Source organism: Bicyclus anynana, chromosome 12 (assembly GCF_947172395.1).
Source record: "Bicyclus anynana chromosome 12, ilBicAnyn1.1, whole genome shotgun sequence".
Classification (NCBI taxonomy): Eukaryota; Metazoa; Arthropoda; class Insecta; order Lepidoptera; family Nymphalidae; genus Bicyclus; species Bicyclus anynana.
Window position 1 is genome coordinate 10,375,565 of NC_069094.1, and position 23,734 is coordinate 10,399,298.

The 23,734-nt window shown below is 35.2% G+C and overlaps 3 protein-coding genes across 4 annotated transcripts in view; 2 read left to right on the forward strand and 1 right to left on the reverse strand.

The window, feature by feature from the left end:
• Positions 1-96: 96 nt before the first annotated feature.
• On the reverse strand, positions 97-6,259 carry LOC112054020 (putative nuclease HARBI1). Its single transcript, XM_024093659.2, has 8 exons — positions 6,077-6,259; positions 5,680-5,813; positions 5,471-5,570; positions 4,543-4,733; positions 3,900-4,032; positions 3,193-3,331; positions 1,710-1,897; positions 97-1,112 (listed from the first exon to the last, which is right to left on the reverse strand). Exons 2-8 carry the CDS (start codon positions 5,811-5,813, stop codon positions 885-887), a joined length of 1,113 nt encoding a protein of 370 aa, XP_023949427.2. The 5' UTR covers positions 6,077-6,259; the 3' UTR covers positions 97-884.
• A 708-nt stretch (positions 6,260-6,967) lies between these two features.
• Positions 6,968-10,558, forward strand: LOC112054019 (huntingtin-interacting protein K). Its single transcript, XM_024093658.2, has 3 exons — positions 6,968-7,337; positions 8,646-8,753; positions 10,418-10,558. Exons 1-3 carry the CDS (start codon positions 7,179-7,181, stop codon positions 10,511-10,513), a joined length of 363 nt encoding a protein of 120 aa, XP_023949426.1. The 5' UTR covers positions 6,968-7,178; the 3' UTR covers positions 10,514-10,558.
• A 2,126-nt stretch (positions 10,559-12,684) lies between these two features.
• Positions 12,685-23,734, forward strand: part of LOC112054017 (protein roadkill) — an 88,089-nt gene continuing 77,039 nt past the window's right edge. Inside the window, exon 1 of one of the 2 annotated variants that reach the window (XM_024093653.2) lies at positions 12,685-12,778. The gene's annotated coding sequence lies outside the window, so the exon portion shown is untranslated. The remainder of the gene's footprint in view (positions 12,779-23,734) is intronic. The other variant, XM_024093654.2, reaches the window with a different exon arrangement.

Consider the following 23,734-nt stretch of genomic DNA (forward strand, 5'->3'; position numbering starts at 1 on the left):
CGGATACGACGTTTAATAACACATTTGAGAGGAAACATTTGTTTCTGTTACAGATAAATGGTTTTCATTTTTTGTCAAAAATTATTAAAATTAAAGAATTAAATGTTTATTATCTCACAAAAATTAATTTATCTCACAAAGTAAATTATTTTATCTCACAAAGTAAATTTTTGTCCATAAAATATTGAGCACTTTCTGACATAAAAACTTTTTGCTAAGGTTTAAAAAAGCACCGTTCGTTTTTAGACGGACGATTAAGGTTTTATATTACAGCACATGTCCATTTTACTGGCGCTTTCGTTCACTAATGAAACCGCCACAGTACGGGCAATTTTACGCAGCCGATTAAATCATAAACTTTTAGGATTCAAAACCAGTTCTTTCCCGTGGTTCTTTCAGAAACGGCTTTAATAAACACGTCACTGGCTTAGCACCGCCTTCAAAGTGATCAGAAGGTAGCACATACGATGTTATTTTTGCTTTTTAGTTTATTTTTGTGATTTTGAAGTCTGTTATTTTTTTTGATTATCTTTTTATTTCTTTACAAGTTAGCCCTTGACTACAATATCACCTGATGGTAAGTGATGATGCAGTCTAAGAAGGAAGCGGGCTAACTTGATAGAAGGAGGATGAAAATCCACACCTCTTGCGGTTTCTACACGGCATCGTACCGGAACGCTAAGTCGCTTGGCGGTACGTCTTTGCTGTTAGGGTGGTAACTAGCCACGGCCGAAGCCTCCCACCAGCCAGACCTGGACCAATTAAGAAAATCTCAATCTGCCCAGCCGGGGATCGAACCCAGGACCTCCGTTTTGTAAATCCACCACGCACCACTATTACGCATTTTACCACTGCGCCACGGAGGCCGTCAATTTTAATCTATTTTAATCCATCTGCCGCAGTTGCCAAAGGCGTTTCACAAGCTCCTCCCTCGTAGCAATGCCAATTTTTAAATCACTTTTCTCTTGATCAACTGGATCCACATTCAAATCTGGAGATTGCAGCAATACTTCTTGTTGCAACTCATCGTCTGTGAGTTCTGGTACAGGTAATTTTGCTGAATTACAAATGTTGTGCAGAATTACACATGCATTTGTAATTGAACCAGCTACCTGTGGGCATGAAATGATACGAGTAAATACAAGTTCATACTGGATACTTAAATTAAAGTTTCTAAACGCATCCTAGCCTTAGTTTTGTTTGTGTAGTTGGCAAGCTTGTTTGTCTATGCCCGATAAAAAAAAACAGTGCCTCCATATTTTCTTACCACTCGCCACTTCGCTTAAATTTAACTGGGAAACATTTGGAAAAACACCTTACTTTTTTTTCTCTTATTTTTTGTGTCCTTTTTATTTGTGTTCAATAAAGAATTAAAATAAATAATAAATAAATTCATTTGATTGTGCAGAGCCTTGTTTGTTTTTTTTTTTTTTTTAGATTGTATTTGTGTAAATGCTGCGACAGTCACTGGTGGACCAAATAAATAAATAAATAAATTAAAAATTAATATATTTAGGAAGCACTACAAAGACGGACTTTTTTTTCATAAATGTACCTACTTAACAATAAAGAATACCAATACACGTTACAGTTTTTACTCAAAAACTTACAAAAACGATTGGATATGAGTAAGTATCGATACTTGAAGACGTAGAGTATCGATACAGTATCCAGTAAAAGTATCGATACCTCAATGGTATCATTCCTACCTGTGGTTGATAATGTAGCGCTCGATGTGCTAGTAGACATCTGAACCGTGCCTTCAGCACACATATTGTCTTCTGAATTGTGTTCCAGGCCTTTGCATGTTTTTCATTGTAATAGGCTTCTGGGGTTTGTGGTGATGCTTTCGAAATTGGTGTCATCATTGTTTTACTGATTGGATAAGCAGGATCTCCTAAATAAACCAAAAAATCACTTGATTATTATTATAAACTTGTAAAGAATTAAAAAAAATGCGTGCGTACAAAGTACACATGTCAGAAGTAAAATTTCTTTGGCGAACTAATTTATCTATCTTGTTTGTATTTATGGAAAACTCTCACTGTTTATACACTGTATAATGGCTAATAATATTGTAAATAGATGAAAAATCTGCGTTTACTTCAAATGCGACAGAAATGCCATGTAAAGTTCTAATAATTAACTAGTAAACGAATACACAACCAATATGGCGTGTATTGTTTCTCAATATCTCGTATTCTCTCTCTCGTTCAATCTTTCTCACTATAGCTCTCTCCCACCTCTCACTCCATAGCACTGTGCGTAATACGACGTTCGCTCTGTCTCACTTTTTCTCTCAATCTTTCTCACTTGCTTGCTCCCTACTCTCACTCCACGGCTAGTTGCTTAATGCTACTTTCGCCCTGTCTTACTCTCTCTCAATCGGTCTCGATCGCTCTCTCTCTCTCTCTTTTTCGACACTTCCGTTGCATACTGGCGTGACGTTACATCTGTAAAAAATTTACCCTCATGCGCCTAAAGAAGTTTCACTTTAAAAAGATCATGTATGTACTTGAGTAATAGTTGTTTCAATCAATGGTCTAATAGCGAAAAACTTCGACCAACACCTTAGCTTTCGCTTATCTGTTGGATCAAGAGTCGGATACAGAAGGCACGCATGTATGATTCTTGAGACAACATGTATTGTGAAGAGGTGCTTGGGCACTCAAATGTCCCGCAGAGAGAGAGTTGGTTTTTTAAAATTAATTTTTAATAGTGTTCTGTATTTTTTTTTAAATATATGCAATTTCGTTTTCTTCATTTGTTTATGTTCTTTTTTTATTAAATCAAATTTATAATTATTAACTTTTTAAAAAAATATTTTATCCATATTAACTGTGTTAAAAATTAGAGTTAATAAAAAAAGAACATAAATAAATGAAGAAAATGAAATTGCATATAATTTTAATATCTAGAAAAGCTAGATAATACGAGTATTTTTGAAAATTTTTCTACTATCTGTATCTATGTTCTGTTTGATTTTTTAGGATAGTTTAGAATTGTTAATTGTGTAATTATGTTTTCTGGTTAATAATATTATTTATCTTTTTTGATCTGTTATCTGCCAACATTTTTACACAATTGCCCTGTATCTTTTTAGGTGTTAGGTACACTTTCGGTTCTGATTCCAACTGTCACTATTGTGTACTTTAATGTGTAGTTTGTTTCTTATATTGTAAAGTAAATTACCTAAAAACCATATGGCCTCTGTACTGCTAAGCTTCTCCAAGTGAGGCCTTAAAGGATGATGAGACCAAATGAAGGAATCGTGATAGGCTCCTGGATGACTAGCATCTACACTTATGATATCCATGTTGGCATTACAAATCTGAAAATACTTATTGTTACTTACATGAATTATGCGTTTGTATAATATTGCTGAATAATAAAAAAAAATATTGTTTTATTCTTTACTAATAAATTAGCCTGTGACTACAATCTCACCTGATTGTAAGTGATGATGCAATCTAAGATGGAAGCAGGCTAACTTGTTAAGAGTAGGATGAAATCTACCTCTTTGGTTTCTATACGACATCATACCGGAATGCTAAATCCATTAACGGTACATCTTTGCCGGTAGGGTGGTAACTAGCTACGGCCGACGCCTCCCACCAGCCAGACCTGGACCAATTAAGAAAACCTTAATCAGCCCAGCCGGGGGTAGAACCCAGGACATCCGACTAGTAAATCAACTGTGCATGCCACTGCACCACCGAGGCCATTTGGAAACCCCTAAAACAGGTTCAATAGCGAACTTCCATTTGCTGATAATGATGATGATAAAAAGTACTGTGCTGTACTTATACAACTATATTACAATGGACAAAGGTTATTAATTTTATACATATTTTATTGAAAGCTTATAAAAACTTCAATGAAAAATTAAATTAACTTACAACTTGCACATTCAAGGAATAATAATTTTTTTCACAGAAAAATCTCTCTTCATGAATTGATGGTCTAATTATGGCGACATGAGTCGCATCAATGCAACCTATTACATCTGGGATACCAAACTGTTCATAAAATCTGTTAACAAAATATTTTTAATATTAATAAAATTTTATATTGCCAAGATACAGTAAATCTATAATATATGTATAAAAATTAATCCATATATCCATTTGTCATGTTGACCGATTTCACTTTTTTTTTGACGTGTTTGTTATTGTAAAAAAATTTAAGGGGTAGGGTAGGGTAGGGGTAGTTAAAAGTTTAAATCGAGTTTCACGAGGACGAAGTCGCGGGCGTCCGATAGTCTATGAATCTTGAAATGAATCTAAAAATGAATCTTGAATCTTTCTAAACGCAATTATCGATAACGGCTGAACTGATTTCGCTAATTCTTTTTTTAGGATAATCCTTGATGGAAGGATGGATGGTTTTTATGGAGTGTTTTTTTTAGGGTAGAGGGTAGAGTTAGGATAGGGGGTAGGGTAGAGTTAGGGTAGGGGTAGGGGAGCACATAAATCAAAATGAAGCTGGACTGGGTCCTTTAGTTCTTGTTGATTAACCATAAATGTCACAACTTATAAATACCTTAATTTATTCACATCCCGTTCTGCTGGCGTTTGAGGAAACTTTATATATTTTTTTCTCATATTGATATGGTTCATGGCTGCAGTGACCTCAGCCAATACACTAGATACGGTTTGCTGGGCAACTTGTTGTGCACTCCCAGTACGTTTTTGATAGGACCCATGGGCATACACATAAATTGCTGTTAAAACCTGAAAACATTTGATTTGACCTATTTTAGCTGCTTAGTATTTGAGTACCTTTAAATACTTATTGATTTTTAAGAGACATTCGGGAATATTAAGCTAATTTTAATTTATTATGTTAAATAAATTACACAAAACGAAAATTTTGGGGATTTTTGTAATAAATATAAGGCTATAAAATTTAAAATACAATTATTTTTTTAGCATAATTAGATAATAAATTATATATTTTTATCTTCTTTACATTCAATGCAACCATTTTCATTATAGTAACATAAATATATAAATAATAAAGTTATTTAAAATTTTTGCTGGTCTTTTCTTATAAATCTAATGATAAGCCAAAATCGTAGTGTAACAATCAAAGAAAATGACCCGTATGGTTCTTGTAGGAATTTGGGGATAAACTATAGCCTATAGCACTCAGGCATAGCTTCCCAAGTGAAAGAATTTTTCAAATCAGTATTGTAGTTTCAGAGCCTATTCAATGCAAACAAACAATCAAATATTTCCTCTTTATAATATGCTAGCGGACCCTGTCAAGCTTCGCTTTGACTTATGTGCTCTTCTTCCCTATCCCTACTCTACCCCTACCCTACTCTATCCCTTGAATGAGAAATAGAAAAGGGTTGTTTTTGTGGTTTATTTGTTTCAGAGAGTTGACACAAGGCTAACTGTGGAACCCTATACTTTATAGGGTTTGAAGTTAACTTTTAATCAATTATCTATTGTTGGCCTCTCACCTTTGTCTCTATACTCAAATCACTGGATCTTTGATGTTTAGTTCTTCGCATTATAGGTTCTAAATCCTTACACAAACTGCAAAATAAGTCCTTTGACAATCTATAAAATACAAAATATTATTTTGAAGTTAGTGATTTTTAATACCATTACCATAAATCATACCATTAACTTATGATATAATAGACATTGATTGTTAGTGTCTCATTACCTATACTGGTCGATAAATTCATTTTCATTCAATTTCAAAGGGTTGTTTATATCCCGAGTACACTGGCGTCGCTTCTTCTTTTCATGACGGTATTCGCTTTCTAAATATTCAAAGATTTCTAATTCGTCACACATCTACAAAACAGAAGGCAAAAAGTCATGTTAACTGGTTGAAACATTTTGATTTAAGTTTAGAAGGCTGTAGGTATAATCTGTATGTGGGTATTGGACAGACAGATTCTAACAATCCACCACGAGTATATCATCTATTAGGCATTAATCAATCCTGAATCCACTTCGAAAATTCGAATTTGTTGAAAACTTGTTGAGCACGACTATTGTTAAATATTGCAATCAAATCAAGATTAAATGGGCATAAAAACTTAAAAACATCTTACCCTGTTCTTATTCTAAATTACAAAACAATGTTGAAAAGATGGCAAATACTTAATTTTATGGATACTGGATTGTTTTTGATTTAAGCACAAGACCATAACATAACACAAATCACAAACTATAAATTCAAATTTTAGTAAATATTTGAGCTTTTTGATTTGAGTTTGACCGTTGACAGAACGCACAGATTAATAGATACCACAAACGTCAAATGATACTACAGAACATATAAAACGAGTAAATAATAGAGATAATAGAGTACATTGAATAAGAGTGGGTATTAATCTTAGACAATTTAAATAACAGGACCTGCCTCGCCAACCGTTACCCCTCTGGCAAAGATCAAAAATCTATGATCTAACGCGTTTATAAAAACTGTTGCTATAGAATCGATGTTTCATTGTTGTAATCGTTTTCGTCGTGTAAAGAGCTCCCTAAAAATGCCGGTTTGTGTAGTTGAATAGCATAAAAAAAGACCAAAAACTTGTAGTTTAGTAAAAGATGGAATAACGTTTCATTTAAAAGTATTTAGACCTTCATTTTATCAAATTTGTAATAAAAACTATTTAAAAAAAGAATCGATTCTTTTGACGAAACAGTTGAAAATCGATCAGTAATCGAATATTACGCGTGGATGTATTGCGAATCAAATTTGTAGTTGTGTGTAGTGTATGGACATAGAATATACTTAATGATGTTAAATGTTTTCGATGTTTGAGTTTACCTCGTCCTCCTCAAAACGACATACAATTTTGTTCGTGAATTCGAGTGCGATGCATCTCCATTTTCTAATTCCTCTATGGTATTAATTGACATTGGTTATCTGCAGTCTTCGTCAAATTAACTGTCTATGTCAATGACCTATGTCAATTGTCATTGTCAATCTGTCATTGTCATTTGTCTATTGTCATTCGCCACCACAAAATAAAATAGCGTGATATTGTAAATTATATTTATAGTTTTTCTGTACAGTGTAAATTTAGAGGAATCACAAAAATCAGTATTTTAATTTTGTGGTGCATACAATAAAATAATTAATACCATTGAATTTTTACACTGTATATCAGGTTAGTCGGGATTTTAGCATCAATTTTGTGAACGAGCATGGCTGATGAGGAGGTTAATGGGGACACTGACGACATACAGCACGAGAAAGACAAAACACAGAAAAAGGCGGCCAAACACGACAGTGGTGTAGCTGATTTAGAAAAAGTTACCGATTATGCGGAGGAAAAGGAAATATCATCTCAAGATATATCTAGTGTGAGTAGGAAATGAAAGTTTCTGTTTACTATATTCGAATCGTCTTAGCCCTCTTTCCTTAAAAAAAACTTTTGATGTTTTCATACAAAGTAATTCAAATAATTCCGACTATCCATGTAACACAGGCCTTTATCTATCCTTGCATTTTAAAATAAATAATCGTAGTGGTAAGACTGTCTGTATCAATGAGATATTGCAACTGGCACTCCGCACTTAGTGAAGTGCTTACTAGTGAGTAAGCACTTCATGATATTTGTCAATGAATAAATTTGGCTAGGTCATAATATAAGGATGCAATATAAGGGTTTAAGATCTATTTCCAAAAGAAATATATTTTACTCCAAAAATATTCATTTTAGAACACATATTCCTTAGACATTTTTAATTAATTTTCCTTAAAGAATATAACCCTAGAGTTATGGGAAATATTCCGAAGCACTCTGTATAGAGCCATGATAGCCCAGTGGATATGACCTCTGCCTCAGATTGGTGTGGGTTCCAGAAGGTGTAGGTTCGAATCGGGTCCAGGGCATGCACCTCCAACTTTTCAGTTGTGTGCATTTTAAGAAATTAAATATCACCTGTCTCAAAAGGTGAAGGTAAGACATTGTGAGGAAACCTGCAAACCAAAGATTTTATTTTATTTTCTGCATATTGGCCTAACCCCCTCATTCTGGGAGGAGGCTCAAGCTCAGCAGTGAGCGGAATATCGGTTGATAATGATGACTCCATATAATTCTCACAATTTAAGTACTTGTATTTTAGTGGTAGTATACTGTAGTATTTATAGTCTACTTAATTTAAATGGTAAATGTCTTGGGAGATGCTACATGGACTTTAATAAGTTTTAGTAGTAATAAAAACTTTTGAATTATTGCACTGCTTGCAACAAATTCAAAAGTTCAATTTTATTCAATGATAATAGTTGACTGTAATCCCACCAGATGTTAAGTGCAGTCTTATAGATGGTAGTGAGCTTACTTGAGAGAGGTACAAGTTTATTCTCTCCGTACCTCTAATAGTTTGTATGTGGCATCATACTTTAATGGTAAATTCCTTGGCTGTACATTTTGCGAGTAGTGGTAACTAGCCACAGCAGAAGCCTAATGCCAGGTCAGACCTGAGACAATACAAAAAATATAAAACTCCAAGTTCACCCTAGCTTGAAGTTTAAACTAATTCCTGTTGAAAATTATGGCATTACCAACTGTGCAAGAGAAGTTGTCAAAATAAGAAACAACACAAAATCCTTATTCACAAAGTGAATTTTTCTTCTAAATTTGAAAGAAATTATGTTTCAATTTCCAGGCACTGTCACTGATTGGAGATAGACGAAACAAGGAAACAGCTGAGAGGCTTGAAAAGGAGAAGGAGCTACAAAAAGTATCAGTCAAAAAAGATGACATAGAATTAATTGTAAGTACGAATTTCATGCTTATTCAAATCTTTATCTATTCTATACAGTGTGTTATAGGAAATACCGTCCGGCCCTTAATGGTGTACTTAGGTATCGTGTATACATTATTTTTATGCAGTCCTTATTTTTAAAGAAATACATTTTTTTCCCTGCACACAGCTGCACTGCAACATAAAAAAATGCAATATTATAAAAACTTACATGGCAACACAAAAGTTGAGATAGGTTAATTATTAGTAGGCATTACTACAAAATAGAAACGCCGCCATCTATGTTTTGTGCTGCGTTTACACGTTCCTATTAAAAGCGGTATTGAATGGGCAAGTAAACACACAAGTACACACAACAAGTTGATGGGTTTGTCAAGGTGCTTTATCATTTTGTGCTATGTACAAGCATGCATGCTTGCTTGCATAACTGGCGTGTTGTGATGTGTGTAAACACGAAAAGTTAATTTACGCAGATAGACGATGGCAGATGAATTAATGGTTAGTGGATCATTTTCCACTCCTTGAACATACATTACACCAGAAACTATCCCTTTTACTGTGGAACACAGTAATAGCTCTGTCGCAAATAGATCTACTACTACTAATTTAAGTCTGTATTTTGGGCGAGTGGCGCAAGCAAACTAAACACAGCATTACAGACATCGCAAGTGTCGGCGGCGGCGCGGCGTTTCAAAGACAGTGGGCGCCGAAAACGATGGTACCTACTACCTACCCTTTACGATATGCGGCGCGTCATTGTCAAAGTGTCAAAAGGCTTTCAATTTTGCCGACTTTTGTGCCACAGGTGTGTAGGTAGGAGGTAATAATCTAGATATACGTACCATAATTGATAGTACAGTGTTATCACTTTTTAAATTTTCCAAGTTTTGGGACAATTTACGTTTAAAATTAGAAACTTTATTATCACGATAAAAATGCTTAATTATTGAATAATATTTTTTTAAATATTTTTTCTGTTTATAATATTATAATGCTTACACGCACATTTTGGATCGGACAGTATTTTTAAAACACACTGTATAATATATGTGTATAAAAGAGAAAGGTCACTCATTTCAAAGTATCAAAAACTGCTTGTTGAAAGTTGGCAGAGGTAGGTAGTTTATAGATACTAGGGCTCACAAAATCCACATCCACAGTTATTTTTAATCTCAGAAAAAATCATGGTTCACTCTGAATTTGTTATTTTTACCTCTACGAAGTAGTAGGCATCCTTCACTTAATATATTTTGTTTACAAAATATGATCATCACTTTGAAATCACAGATTAATCAATAATAGGCAAATAGAACGTATAAAACACGACGGTGTCATAGCAGCTCCAAATACAGAATTCAAAAACGAATACATTCTTGAGTCAGCACGCAACAGTTCACAAAAACTAAAGGATTAAGATGGAGTATTTTTAAGTTATTATATTAATTTACGTAATTGTTGTTAGTGTTAAATTTTGAAATACAAATTATGAAAAAAGTTCGTATACGCGTCATGGAGACGCGTGACGTTTGTTTTTTTCACCGTTTGGGTTTCACCATGCTGCTTGTAAACACTCATTCTGTATGATCTATAATCTGTGTTTAAAAGCTAAAATTTAAGATTTATAATCTGAATAGAATGCAGTATTTTATATAAACCCAATGTTATTTTTACAGGTTAAAGAAATGGAAATCTCCAGGACACTAGCTGAAAGAACTCTTCGTGAACATAGCGGTGATTTGGTCGCAGCACTGATAACCTTAACTAATTAATGTATGATATTACATTTTTAATATAGAGTTTTTTGAACTTTTGAATCCATTGTTTTGTCTATATATACAATCATATTAATTTAAAGTGCCATACAATATGTAGTAAAATATTATTAATGATCTAAAGAGTTAGAAACTATGGCTATTACACGAAATTTTACTCAGTCTTCAATCAATTGGTCCAAAATAATGGATACTATATTTCATACCACCAACCCCCATTTATTTATGTACTTGCTAATATAATTCATTCACCAATGACTTTTGTTTAACTTGAAAACTAGACTCTTCAATCATGTATCTCAGTGTCTCAATCTGGTTCTTTCTTCCATTGTCCAATAGTAGGGGAGCCCGGGATGCTGTTACTCGAGTGTCATGGGGACCGTTTGCATTTGGTAGATTAAATTATAGGAAGAATAAGTGATTATTTTCTTTTTCGCTTTTAGCGGTGGAAAAAAATTACAGACTTTAGTGATGAACTAGGAGGTTATTTCCTTCAAAATAAGTAAAAAATTAATCGCGCTCGTAACTCGAGAACTAAAATACAAAGGTTTAATTTTGTACATTGAAACCCTCCAATTCCATTACGTTACGTTCAAATCGTCAGATTTTCGAAATGTGCACTTTTAACTATCAACTCGCCTACCTTATCTTAAGCTGACGTGCTGGTTGAGTATTTCTGAAGTTAGTTTTTTTTTTGGTGTCCCTAAACATATCTTATATACCTAGGACACACAGTCCAGTTAGGTAGGTCCAATTTCGAGAAAGAGGTGAATAGCCGAATCCAGCTCGACTGGGCAGCGTTTGGGAAACTCCGCGACATCTTTTCGTCCGAAATTTCTGTGTCTGAAGACGAAAGTCTTCAAACAGTACGTGTTGCGAGGAAATGACCTACGGATCCGAGACTTGGTCGCTAACTATGGGCGTTATTAGAAGGCATGTGTGGCAGATCACCAATGTGCTGAACCAACCATGTGAAAATAGTTCTCAGTAAACAACTTACCAAAGTACCTCGTAAAGAGAATATTTTCAGTCCATCTTAATTTGTTGAAAATGAGTATTTTTAACCGACTTTAAAAAAGGAGGTTATCAATTCGATGCGTATGCTCTTTTTTATGTTTATTAGTTGTTACCTCAGCATCGTCATGTATTAATCAATTTTGAAAATTATTTTTATGTTGGAAAGAGTAGGTAATACTTCCAGATTCCCGTATAATTTTCACGAAAATCGCATCAGTAATTTTGTGTTAAAACCAAAATATGCCAGGACACTCTAAAAACTGAATTTTTTTTTTCGTTAAAAGATTTTTTATTTATCTTAACGAGATATCTCGTGCTGCTTGTTTGTTTGAAGGCCCTAATCTCAGGAACTACTGGTCCGATTTGAAAAATTCTTTCAGTGTTAGATAGCTCATTTATTGAGGAAGGCTATATGCTGGAGCACCAATAAATATTTTTTTCCTATTGAGAGCGCTGCGTGCGCTCCGTAAACGGTTAGTTTCGCAAAAATCATGTGTGACAGAATTGTCCCCCTTTAAAAGTTCTAAAGATAACTCCGCGACAGGTCCCGCGATATTTGTGAAAAACTAAAATCCACGCGGACGAAGTTGCGGGCGTCCGCTAGTAAAGAGCTTTCAGTGATTAATAAAGAGTTTTCAGGAGTTCTAGCTTAAGAGTAGAAGACTAGCGTTTCTCAGCGGCCGATAAAACGAGCTGCATAAGTATACTTATATTTTCTCTACGTGTTTAAAGGAGAGAACAGCAAAGAGAAGAACCAAAGTTACCGATAAAAATCATCGAGTTCCAACGCTGAAGTGACAATACCTACTGTATACGCTAAGCGGGGAACATAATTCGAAGAACCGGTGGTCGTTGGCTTACAAATTTCATTTTTTTACTGCTTAATTGCTATCAGGTCTAGTATTCGATAGCTCGTTCGATGCATAATCTAATCTACCTGCTGTGATCCTTTCAGAATTCGTCTGAGTTTCAGATAGGTATATCATCCGAGGTTCAAAGTAGACGTCATTGTCTTTGGTAGACGTCTAAAAGATTTTTAGGTCTATGCTCTAGTCTCTAATCTCTATGGTAAATGGTTTTGTCTGTGGTGTGTCGAGGTGTGTTTTGCATTGTGTCCTTTAAAATATTGTTTTATTTTTTTAGTTAATTGTGTGCTTGGACTATAAAAATAACGATTTGTGTGGTGTTGCGTATTAAACTTATATTCCTCGTGATATATTTATTAAGAGCCTCATTTAAAAACAGGTGAGTAATTTAATCTATTATCAAATGTCAAAATCACTTGTTCTCACTGTACTCACGTCCGATCACACAATTATTTAGAACTACCTTGATATTTAATAAATTTATTTTCTAAAACAGTATATTACTGCTAAACCGCTTAACATCAATTGCCCTGGTTCCATTTTTAGTATGAGGTTGTGACGTTTGCCGACCAAAATATATTTAATTGAAATGTGGTGACACGGACATCACATCCCTTCGTAAAGTTTCCATTATATTATAATATAGGTATGTGAATATTGAATACAAAGATCATAAAAATAATTGCACTACTTTTAATAAACATTTTCCTTTAAAGAAATACAACTACCTACTTATTAATAAATATTTTATAGTCATTGATTATACATTGATTTAAGATTGATGTGTAACCAATTATTTATACATGGAAATGCAAAATCTGACCTTAGTAAATTCTTCTCTCTTCTATATATTTTAAAGCTCACTTATCACACAGTATTCTCGTTAATTTGGTTATCAAGCTATATTGATAAACATTTAAATTTCAAAAATTTAATTTCTCTCAATCATTTCAATATGTAGGTTTTTCTTTCAACAAACAAAATCAAAGGTCATCATTGGTACAAAGGTTACCCCTTTGTAGTTTTGGATCATATGGCTTTGAGATAAAGTTGATTAAGTTGACCTATGAAATACTAATATAAGGTTTTCTTTCTTCGAAGATACTTTCATTTGTTGCGAGTTGTTGAAAAATTGCTCAGTAGACTTAGCATGTGTCCAGAGGTGCTAACATGCAACTAGTGAAGAGAAATATATATTTTTTTCGCTTTCCTTTGTCTATTGGAGGTCCGTAATCTGCTCTGGACGATAATCTGCTCAAATGACTGCCATCCACTGATGTAGCGTCCCTCCAGAAGTGAGTATATACTACTATACTATGTTGGCCAGTCGTGTCCCTTCGCAATCCCTGACGACTAACAATCTGACAGCTAGGTTGTTTTTATGGAGCTCAAGCCTCGTGTTTATAGCCCTCTAATGACCTGTCTATTTCCTCCGTAACAGGTGCAATGTTAAGATATGTATGTGTTCCTGAAGTCTTGTTGAACCATGGTGCATTGCATATTACTTTCAATACATTGTTTTGGAAGCGCTGAAGTATTTCAATGTTTGAGCAGAGCCGCAGAGTTGAATGCTGTATTTCCGTACTGGTTTTATAACAAATTTATGTATCAGAAGTTTGTTTTCTAGGTTCAGTAGTGGAATTTCTCCCTATCAACCACAGTTCTCAGAATTTCCTGTTGGCCTGAGCTAAAAAATTGAAAAATTGTCCAGAGGGCTAACATGCGACTAGTGAAGAGAAATATAGACAAAATATTATCTAGTGGCGTTGGAGTTCTCCCAGTTCCATCTCTTTTATCCCAACACAATGATAAGGATATTTCTGGTTACACTGCCATTGATTGGATTTTGTCTATTTATCTTCACTAAATTATCTTGTTAGTTTACTATTCTCGCCTACAATCCAGTGTATGTTCTTATGTTTTAAGTTAACCTCTTGTCTCTTTGTTTTGTGCCAGGTTAAATGCTTAACAAGATGCTCAAATTCCCAAGTATTTGACACTCTCTTTATGAGGAAGCTCAAATCCATCTAGGAATACAGGAGGACAGTTTTCTATGCACAGCACAAAAGTGACATGCACAGACTTCGAAGTGCTGACATTGATTTTATTTGCATGAAGCCATTTAGATATTGCTTCTAAGCCTTTTTGAAGTAACCTTGAAGCAATTTCAGGGTCATTGTCGCTAGATAGAACCGCAACTTTAAAAAAAAGAATTATAGTATGGATGTGCTATTTATGGTGACGGTTGGCTAGTGAATGGTAGGACAAGCTCATTTGTGAAGAGTATGACAACCCCTTTATAGAAAAATCGTTGCTTAGCAACTACTCACAGCCAGATGATAATTTAATATTTTTTCTGTATTGCTGACACCCCTTCAGTTTCACTGACACATTTTGTACATTTTACTACTACAACCAACCCTGCAAAAACCTCTTCCTAACAATTTTCATACTATATTTCTTATTTCACATCTGTGTACTAATCATACTATGTATCTTCTAGTTAGAAATGAACAGCAATATTGGTCATATTTAAAAGATATACCATATATCTATATTCTATACATATAAAAAAAACATACGGTTGAATTGAGAACCTCCTCCTTTTTTATGAAGTTGGTTAAAAATAAAATACAGTTGTGTTAATTTCACTATTTCTAACTCAAGAACGTTTGAACTGATTTGGCGGAAAATTGGTGGAGAGGTAGCTTGGAACCAGGAGATATTTAGAGTAGGAGTACGAGAGGGGGCTACACCTACCCTATCCCTATCCACTGATAGGGTAGAGTAAGGGTAAGTTTCATGCGGACAAATACAGTGGTGTTATTTACACTATTTCTAATTTAAGAACAGCTGCACTGATTTGGCTGAAAATTGGTAGAGAGGTAGCTTAGAACCAGGAAACGGACATAAGATACTTTTTATCCCAGGGCAGGGGTAGGTAGGGTAAAGAAGAAGTAACAAGTAAGTAAGTGCACATAAGTCAAAGCGAAGATTGACCGGGTCCTCTTTTGTTATTTAAAAAAATTATCACGAGTTTACTCTTTCATATCGACTGTCTAAATATGTGTATGTTGCCCCGCAGCATACACTATATCTATGTACGTTTCTATACGCTACGCCAAAAAAGTGAAAGGTGCGCAACCGAGGAGCAGCGCACGGTGAAAGGTGCGCAGAATAGAACTCTTGAATAACTTTCAAATCATGTAACAGGACAAATTCTGTACATTGAAGGTACTTCGAAAACTCTAGTGATTTAGTCTTAGTGAAAGTCAAAAAAATTCTTTTGCATTTTTTTTGGCTGTTTGACCATATTTTTGTTGACCGGGCTGAAACTTGTTCAAATGAAATGTGGCAAGATTTAAGACAATAGAAGAAGGTCATAGGATTATGAGAGACTGACTAGACTTTAGAGGTGAAGTAGAAAGGGCAGTTGAAAGTTAAATACTATAAAATATATAGATCAATAGGTTGCGCACAACAACGTAACGCTGTCATTCTTCATCGAATTTTGCTGCCCATATTTTTTTCATACCAGAGGCTATATGTGAAAAATCGATTCATAAGGAGTAAACTCCAATAAACTCCAAAAAGGTATATTTAGTACATCATTATTATTTTTAAACAATACTATGATGATAATACAGTTGGCAGCCCTACGCGAAAACGAGGTTTCGTTCGAAGGACACTTCCGGGAACCCGTAGGCCTTGGATAACTTTTTCAAGGATCTTAGGGGCGAGGTAAATGAGTATCTCGTTTCTAGGTCGCCCCATTCGATCCTGCCTCGCCTCGCTTCAAATTATATTTTGCGGCGGAATATCCTTTTGTTAGGATTTTGGTTCATTATGAAAATGTATTTTTATTTTATGTCAAACGCGAAAGTTTAAATATTAACCTTATTTATGTATTTTACAACTCGCACAATACGCTTTGCTTTGTTTTACGTAATCTAAAGATAATAATTGTTTGTCTAGCATGTTTAGAAGATTCTTTAGTTACTTGGATCTGATCGGGCCAATTACTATAGACCCTAAAGGAGAGTCTGTTTTTGTAAACGCCTATGGTTTTGGTAGCGGTTTTGTGAGAAAGCGTGGCTTTTCCTTGCTTAGTAAGTAGCTGGAACAATGTGAGGTTTTAATCGATAGGAGACTGATAGAACCTTGCTTCTTGGCTCCCAATGGCAGGAATTGGATATGATTGTTGTGATATCGTCGAGTCCGTATACGTGTCAATTTTCGCTAATATCAGGTTATGATATTACAGAAGCAAAAAAACCCTATTGACAAAATATACAAACGTGTGTTTATCTTCATCACAACCTTACAAACTTTACCTATTTATAATATTAGTATAGATTCCATAAAGCCGGGTCCAGATGAGTGTAACGCGTAATATAAGATTACATGTAATTATGTTTCAACAGTGAAGAACGAACGAACTCGAAGCGAATCTATTTCAAGAGCGGTTTCCAATAGTTGTGAGCACTGCGAGCGCCTTTGTGTTCGTGCAAAAACCGGCAACCGATGGATAAGCCCGAACGCCGGCCCGAGCGTTACATGTAATGCTCGCAGTGCCGTTCATACGTAGAATTCGCATTACATTACGCGGTGGATTACATTACGCGTTACACACGTCTGGACCAGGCTTAATGTGGCAGATTCAGTTTAATGCCGTTTACTAATTTCAACGGTTCAGTTTTATTATTTTTTATATTTATTTAACTTAACTTTTGTATTATGTATTCATCACGTAAGTACTTTACATACGATCTTGACTTAGTTGACCTGCGTTACTAGAAATCATTGGATATTTACCTATCCATAAAACAGAGTAATAGGTAGTGTGTGCCAATAACATGATATACTTTTGTATATTTGTATTTGTGCCAAGAAAATAAAATAGCCAGTACCTACCATATTATAAATAGATATATTTTATACTATAATTAAGTATGTTGTGTTGTATATTAGCCACATTATCTTGGGGCTTTAATACCAGGACAAAACAAGAAACTTTGTCTTCATGACGTTTGTTATCATAAAATATAAGTTTTTATCTATGTCGCCATCATTCATGATCTAAAGACTATTAAGTATTGCTGCTGTTAAATCCTTTTTTGTTAGCCCTCGTTCGCACGATAATTAAAATAGTATGAAGTTACATTAGATTCTATTTTCAACGCCCAAAATTAAAAATGCAACACTGCCCGAAAAAATGCGTCGTATTTTAAAAACGCTGTCGTGTGAACATATACTTGGGTATGCATTTGTTGTATTTGAACGCCTTTTTAACGTCATTTAAAAACTCTCGCGTGAATGAGGGCTAAGCGAAGAAGACGTGGGACGAGTTTCAAAATATACGGCTGTAGTTTTTGTAGCTCTAAGGACGCTCTGGCACAGCCTCTGCGGTCGAATAAATACCCCGGCGATGCTGATGTGGTTTCATTGAGGAGCCTATAACAAATATACAATCAAATGCCTCCATAGCTTAACAGAAAAGAGGCCTGTCACATCACCAAGAGGTAATGGTTCGATCCCCACCAGGTAGGTGGTCGCGCCCACTCCTAACACTGTCTTTTCCGACTACAACTTGTTACATGTAGGATGGGGCGGGTGACAGTTCCTTTCACTCTTGAAAGTTTGCCGCGATTCACGAAAATAGTACGCATTATGAACGTGATACAGACGACTGTCACCGTACCCTTGCTATCTGAAAAACACTTTAGTTGGAGAGGAACGGTCATCGGTCGGTACCCAAGTCTCAGTCTTATGTCCAATGTCCAGTATTTGAACTGTAGAGAATAGGGGAAATTAGTCGTGTTGTTAGTAGTAGTAGAGCTATATATAAGTTAAGCAAGCAGCATTGCTGTTTTGCGGTTGCTGTGCTGAAGAGCATGGTTGTAAAGTTACAGATGTTAAACCCTTGTCTCATTTGTCATAGACTTCCACTTAACATTGGGTGCGAAATCTGCTTATTTTATCAACTAGAAGATTTCACGGTTTCACCCGCGTAGTTATCATGCCCGTGGCAGTATAGGGATAAAATATACACAATGTTACTCACTGATAATTGATTTCCATTGGAGAAAGAATTCATATATCGGTCTAATAATTTCAGAGCCTATTTATAACAAACAAACAAAAAATCTAATGTTACCTCTTTATGTTAGGCAAGATAAAGAAACGTGTTTAATTTAATCTCTAAAATAGTATTCTGATTATTTCAAGATTATTCTGTTCCTATACTACGAGTATCAATAAGCACATGGCTGCGTGACGTTCCAATTTAGCGATAACTTATCACCACGATGTAACGTTTCGTTATCACAACTGTTCCGAGCGTGTTTCAGCCGATACTTAGCATTAATGGATTAACATTTTACAAATTGCAACATTGTAGTTGCTTTGAATGCTAAATGAACAATCTATCTATATTCTATATATATAAAAATGAATTGCTGTGCGTTAATCTCGCTAAAACTCGAGAACGGCTTAACGGATTTATCTTATCTTGGTCTTGAAATGTTCGTGGAGGTATAGGGAAGGTTTAAAAGGTGAGAAAAAATCAAATAATTTCCGGGAAAATCCTAAAAACTGCCCTTTTCTATTTCCCATACAAACGTTTAAGAGTCAAGCGGTAGGGGTAGGGTAGGGTAGCGGTAGGGTAGCGGTAGGGTAGCGGTAGGGTAGGGGTAGGGTAGGGGTAGAGGTATAGAAGGGTAGAGTAGGGATAGAGAATAAGGGCACTTATGTCAAAGCGAAGCTTGACCGGGTCCGCTAGTATTCAATAGAATCCTTTTAAATTAACATAGCTATAGACTTTCATGATGGTTTGTTTCTATTAGAACTGTGCAACATTAATCTGTAACGATGTTTTTATAACTATAAAGTGTGAATTTGGAATGGAATTTGTCTCTGCCTCTATCTAGTATCGTGTTAGACAGAGGCATAGAGATAGAGACGAATTCGACAGGAGGTTGGTCGGTCGGAGGAGGTTTAGAGAGTAAATTCAATTCTCAGTGAAAATTTATATAAATCGAGTTATTATTAATACTGATTCTCTCTATTAGATTGTTATCCGGTGTAGAGTAGAATAGAAAGTCCAGGATTCGATTATCAATATATTATACAATGACCTATCAACCATTTTTGAGAAACAGCAGTTCTTTCTTTGTTTTTAGTTCTCTAATATTTGCTAATACACTATTAATGCATCTCTCGATTTTAAAAATCTCTTAAATTTTAAAAAATATTTAAATATGTGCCCATTTATATGACTCTTAATACCATTGGCATTCATAAGTTTCTAATTAGGGTAAGCATTACACATTTAAACTGTAAAGTGGAAAATTCCATCTCCAATACTGGTAACGAGTCCTATGCATTTTCGCATCTGTGGAGTGCATATAATCCCCGTATTCCTACGGGAACGGGAACCACGCGGGTGAAACCGCGCGGCGTCAGCTAGTCTGACGATACAATGTAATGTCATATCACGACGTATACTATACGAGTATAACCCGTCCGCATTAAGTTGACACCTAGCTACCAAACACATCCATACAAACACTGTACAAACATCATTTGAGCCAGGTGTCAAGTTACTCCGCACGAGTTGTAAATGTCAATCAGAATAGTGCAAGTGGATTGTGTAGCGTTTCGGCCCGGGTCAGTATCCGTCGGTTAGCTCGTCCGGGGCCGACGAACTCCCTGCATGGACGGCCTGCAATGTCACACGCCGCGTGCTTCGCATTAAAAGCTTTGCTATAATTTGGTGGGTACCATCTTATTCATTTTCATACAGTATTATGTACTAGCGGACGCCCGCGACTTCGTCCGCGTGGAATTTAGTTTTTCTCAAATTCCTCGGGAAACATGGATTTTTCCGGCATAAAAAGTAGCCTAAGTAAGTAGTCGAGGCGTGAAAGAGTAACAAACATTCATATAATTAAAACCATCAGTTTTCGCAAATCTCGGGAAACCATGGATTTTTCGGGATAAAAAGTAGCCTATGTGTTAATCCAGAGTAAAGTCCATTTCCCTTCCAAATTTTAGTCAAATCGCTTCAGTAGTAGCGGCGTTAAAGAGTAACAAACATCCAAACATTTATACAAACTTTCGCGTTTATAATATTAGTAGGATGTACTTGACGTGGTATGCACTTAATACGTATAAATAATGTTCTGCTTATAGCTTGGCAACTTCGTTCGTAATACTCCCGATGGTCTGCGCGGGCCGGGAAGCGTGTAGCGATGAATGAAAAACCCACGACTGATGCACCTCACTTCCCCGCATTAGATTTCACACCGGCGCAGTCTTTCCCCTCGTCGCCCGCATATCATGGGAGTGTCATCAACGAACTCGCCAGACTATAGTCTGACGTATGTTCTACCTGCTGATCACTTTGAAGGCAGTGGTAAACCGGTGTCGTGTGAATTTAAGCCGTTTCTGAAAGATGTTCTTCCAGCTTCGTTCGTTTTCCCCACCACCTACAATATGGGTATCTTCAAGTCAAGAGTCAATAGACATCTTCCAGGCAAGCGCGTTCCATTATAGGCTGCATCATCGCTTACAATCAGGCGTGATTGGCTAAGCGCTTGCTTTACAAAAAAAAAAAAAACTGTCTGAAAAATGTAAATCGTTATGATATTTTTACATGGCTTTAATTTATACATTATCGGGTCAGCATAGCTCTACGCTTTTAAAAACATTTTTAGGGTTCCGAACGTACGTAGTACGAAAACGGAACCCTTATTCGGATACATAAGATGCGGTCATCTTCCAGACTATTTGATGACGAATTTTAATTTATAACATTGGTACGATTACTATTACAGATGTCTAACATGTGAATTTGACCAAACTTTATTTCAAGCTATAGGTACCTAAATGATAAATAGTTCCATATAAAATTAAATTACTCATCCATAGGCATTCATCGGTAACGGATAAAAACTAAAAAAACATATCTGATAGTTGTCGATCTTATCAAGAAACGTGACTCGAGTAGTTTTGGAGTGACAACGTAAGTGTAATCTCATTGGGAAATATCTCAGCGATGATGTTTCTGTATCGATCATAAATCGATTAGTATCTCTGTGAGAGTGATTAATGATTTTATTAAAAAAAAACAGCTTGGAGATATTAGATTTATAATATGCATGTTTTTTTTTCATTGCTAGGTAACTCAATACATGTGTTACACAGATAGCCGGCTAAAGTAAATTTTCATGTTATTTGAATAAGTTTTTATATGATAAAGATAGCTTAGCTGTAACTGAAACTTAGTATAGGTCTTACAGATCCAAAAGTTAATGCTCTTTTTAGAAAAATATAACTTTTTGTCTATTTTATGAAATAAAAAAATCGCAATTATTTTCTACACAGATATCCGGCTAAAGTTAATTTTTATGTTATTTGAAAAAGTTTTTAATTGATAAAGATATATACCCATATTAGCTGTAACTGGAACTTAGTATAGGTCTTCCAGATCCAAAAGTTAAGGCTCTTTTTAGAAAAATATAATTTTTTGTCTATTTTATGAAATTAAAAAATCGCAATTATTTTTTAAATATTACATTTATGTAGTGAGCCGTGATAGCCCAGTGGATATGACCTCTGCCTCCGATTCCGTAGGGCGTAGGTTCGAATCCGGTCCGGGGCATGCACCTCCAACTTTTCAGTTGTGTGCATTTTAAGAAACTAAAATATCACTCAAACGGTGACGGAAAACATCGTGAGGAAATCTGCACACCAGAGAGTTTTCTTAATTCTCTGTGTGTGTGAAGTCTGCCAATCCGCATTGGGCCAGCATGATGGACTATTAGCCTAACCCCTCTCATTCTGAGAGGAGACTTGAGCTCAGCAGTGAGCCGAATATATGGAATGATGATGATGATTTATGTAATTACTAATTACTAACATACGTTAATTCTGTAGGTATATCTACGTTGTCAGGCGTTTTATTTTAGTTTAATATAAAAAAATCCATTTGCGTTACTCTTTTGATGAACAAAGTTATACCAATTCTAAATTATGGATCACATATGACACGTTATAATACTGGGCGGATAAATATGACTCACACTTTAACTTACGAAATGGGCAACTGGATAGTGTTCCGTAGATTTGTAGATTAAAGTTCACCGTTAATGTAAACTTACATGTGCATCGTGTCACGTAAACAACCTTATTGATGTTATCATACACCCTGTAGATTGTGAGGGATTGTATATTACTAACGAACGACCGTGACTTTGTCTGCGTAGAAATCTTTGATTACCCTTAACAGATAAACATAATTATACTGTTGCGGAGGTTTTTAATTAGGAACAATTCCGTCATACATAATTTTTGCGTAACCCTAACTGTTTACGCAAAAGAAAGAAAAAAAAAGTTTTTCACTTTTTGGTCACATTTTTAAAAACGCTCTTATTGGTCGTACTTGATAAAAAAGCTCTTTAGCTTTATAATATTCTAGCGGACGCCCGCGACTACGTCCGCGTGGAATTTAGTTTTTCACAAATCCCTCGGGAACCATGGATTTTTCCGCGATGTAAAGTAGTCTATGTGCTAATCCAGAGTAAAATCTTGTTACATTCTAAATTACAGCCAAATCGGTTTAGTAGTTGCAGCGTTTAAGAGTAACAAACATCCAAACAAACATCCATACAAACTATCGCGTTTATAATAATTATTAGGAAGTATGGATATAACTTCATTATGAACATGTATGTACAGGTAGGTATTACCGAACTCGCTCCGAAACTAGAGCATCATAAGAAAGCTTAACTTCTCATATGCTTTAATATTAGGAAACTGGTGATATTATTGAGAACGTACCTAATATGTTGTATAATATACGACTATTGTATTAGCGTGATGAATCTAAGCTACAAAATCCCTTGGGATAGAGGAATCAGGTACCTACTTTCATATAGTCTACCGAATATGGGTTGACAATGATGATGATGATGACGAATATAGACGAATCTGGACTTACTGCTGGCCTATTTACTAATTTGGTCTCTAATTAACTCATTAAAATGATTGATGTTCAACTGAGAAATGTCATCTACCTACTGTATGTATTGTGTACGAATCTCAATTTCGTATAGGTCAAGTAACATACGTCAAAGTTAGTGAATTAGCCTGCTGGTATCACGATATTGAACACAGTTGGCGATTGGATTTCTCTTTGGGTCGAGTATGCTTGATATTCAAGTGGGCGGATCCTAGGGCAAAAGTTGATATATTGTTAAAGTTTTACTATAAATTGTTTTTTTTTTGTTTAAGTTTTGCTATAAGTTCGACAACTTGATCTTATCTCCTCAAA

Bases quoted from the DNA above. Each gene is read 5' to 3' on its own strand.
- LOC112054019 (XM_024093658.2), top strand. From the start codon at position 7,179: ATGGCTGATGAGGAGGTTAATGGGGACACTGACGACATACAGCACGAG. The intron at 7,338-8,645 runs GTGAGTAGGAAA...TTCAATTTCCAG, and splicing joins CATCTCAAGATATATCTAGT to GCACTGTCACTGATTGGAGA. The intron at 8,754-10,417 runs GTAAGTACGAAT...TTATTTTTACAG, and splicing joins AAGATGACATAGAATTAATT to GTTAAAGAAATGGAAATCTC.
- LOC112054020 (XM_024093659.2), bottom strand. From the start codon at position 5,813: ATGTGTGACGAATTAGAAATCTTTGAATATTTAGAAAGCGAATACCGT. The intron at 4,033-4,542 runs GTATTTATAAGT...TTTTGTTAACAG, and splicing joins CGGGATGTGAATAAATTAAG to ATTTTATGAACAGTTTGGTA. The intron at 3,332-3,899 runs GTAAGTTAATTT...AAGTATTTTCAG, and splicing joins ATTCCTTGAATGTGCAAGTT to ATTTGTAATGCCAACATGGA.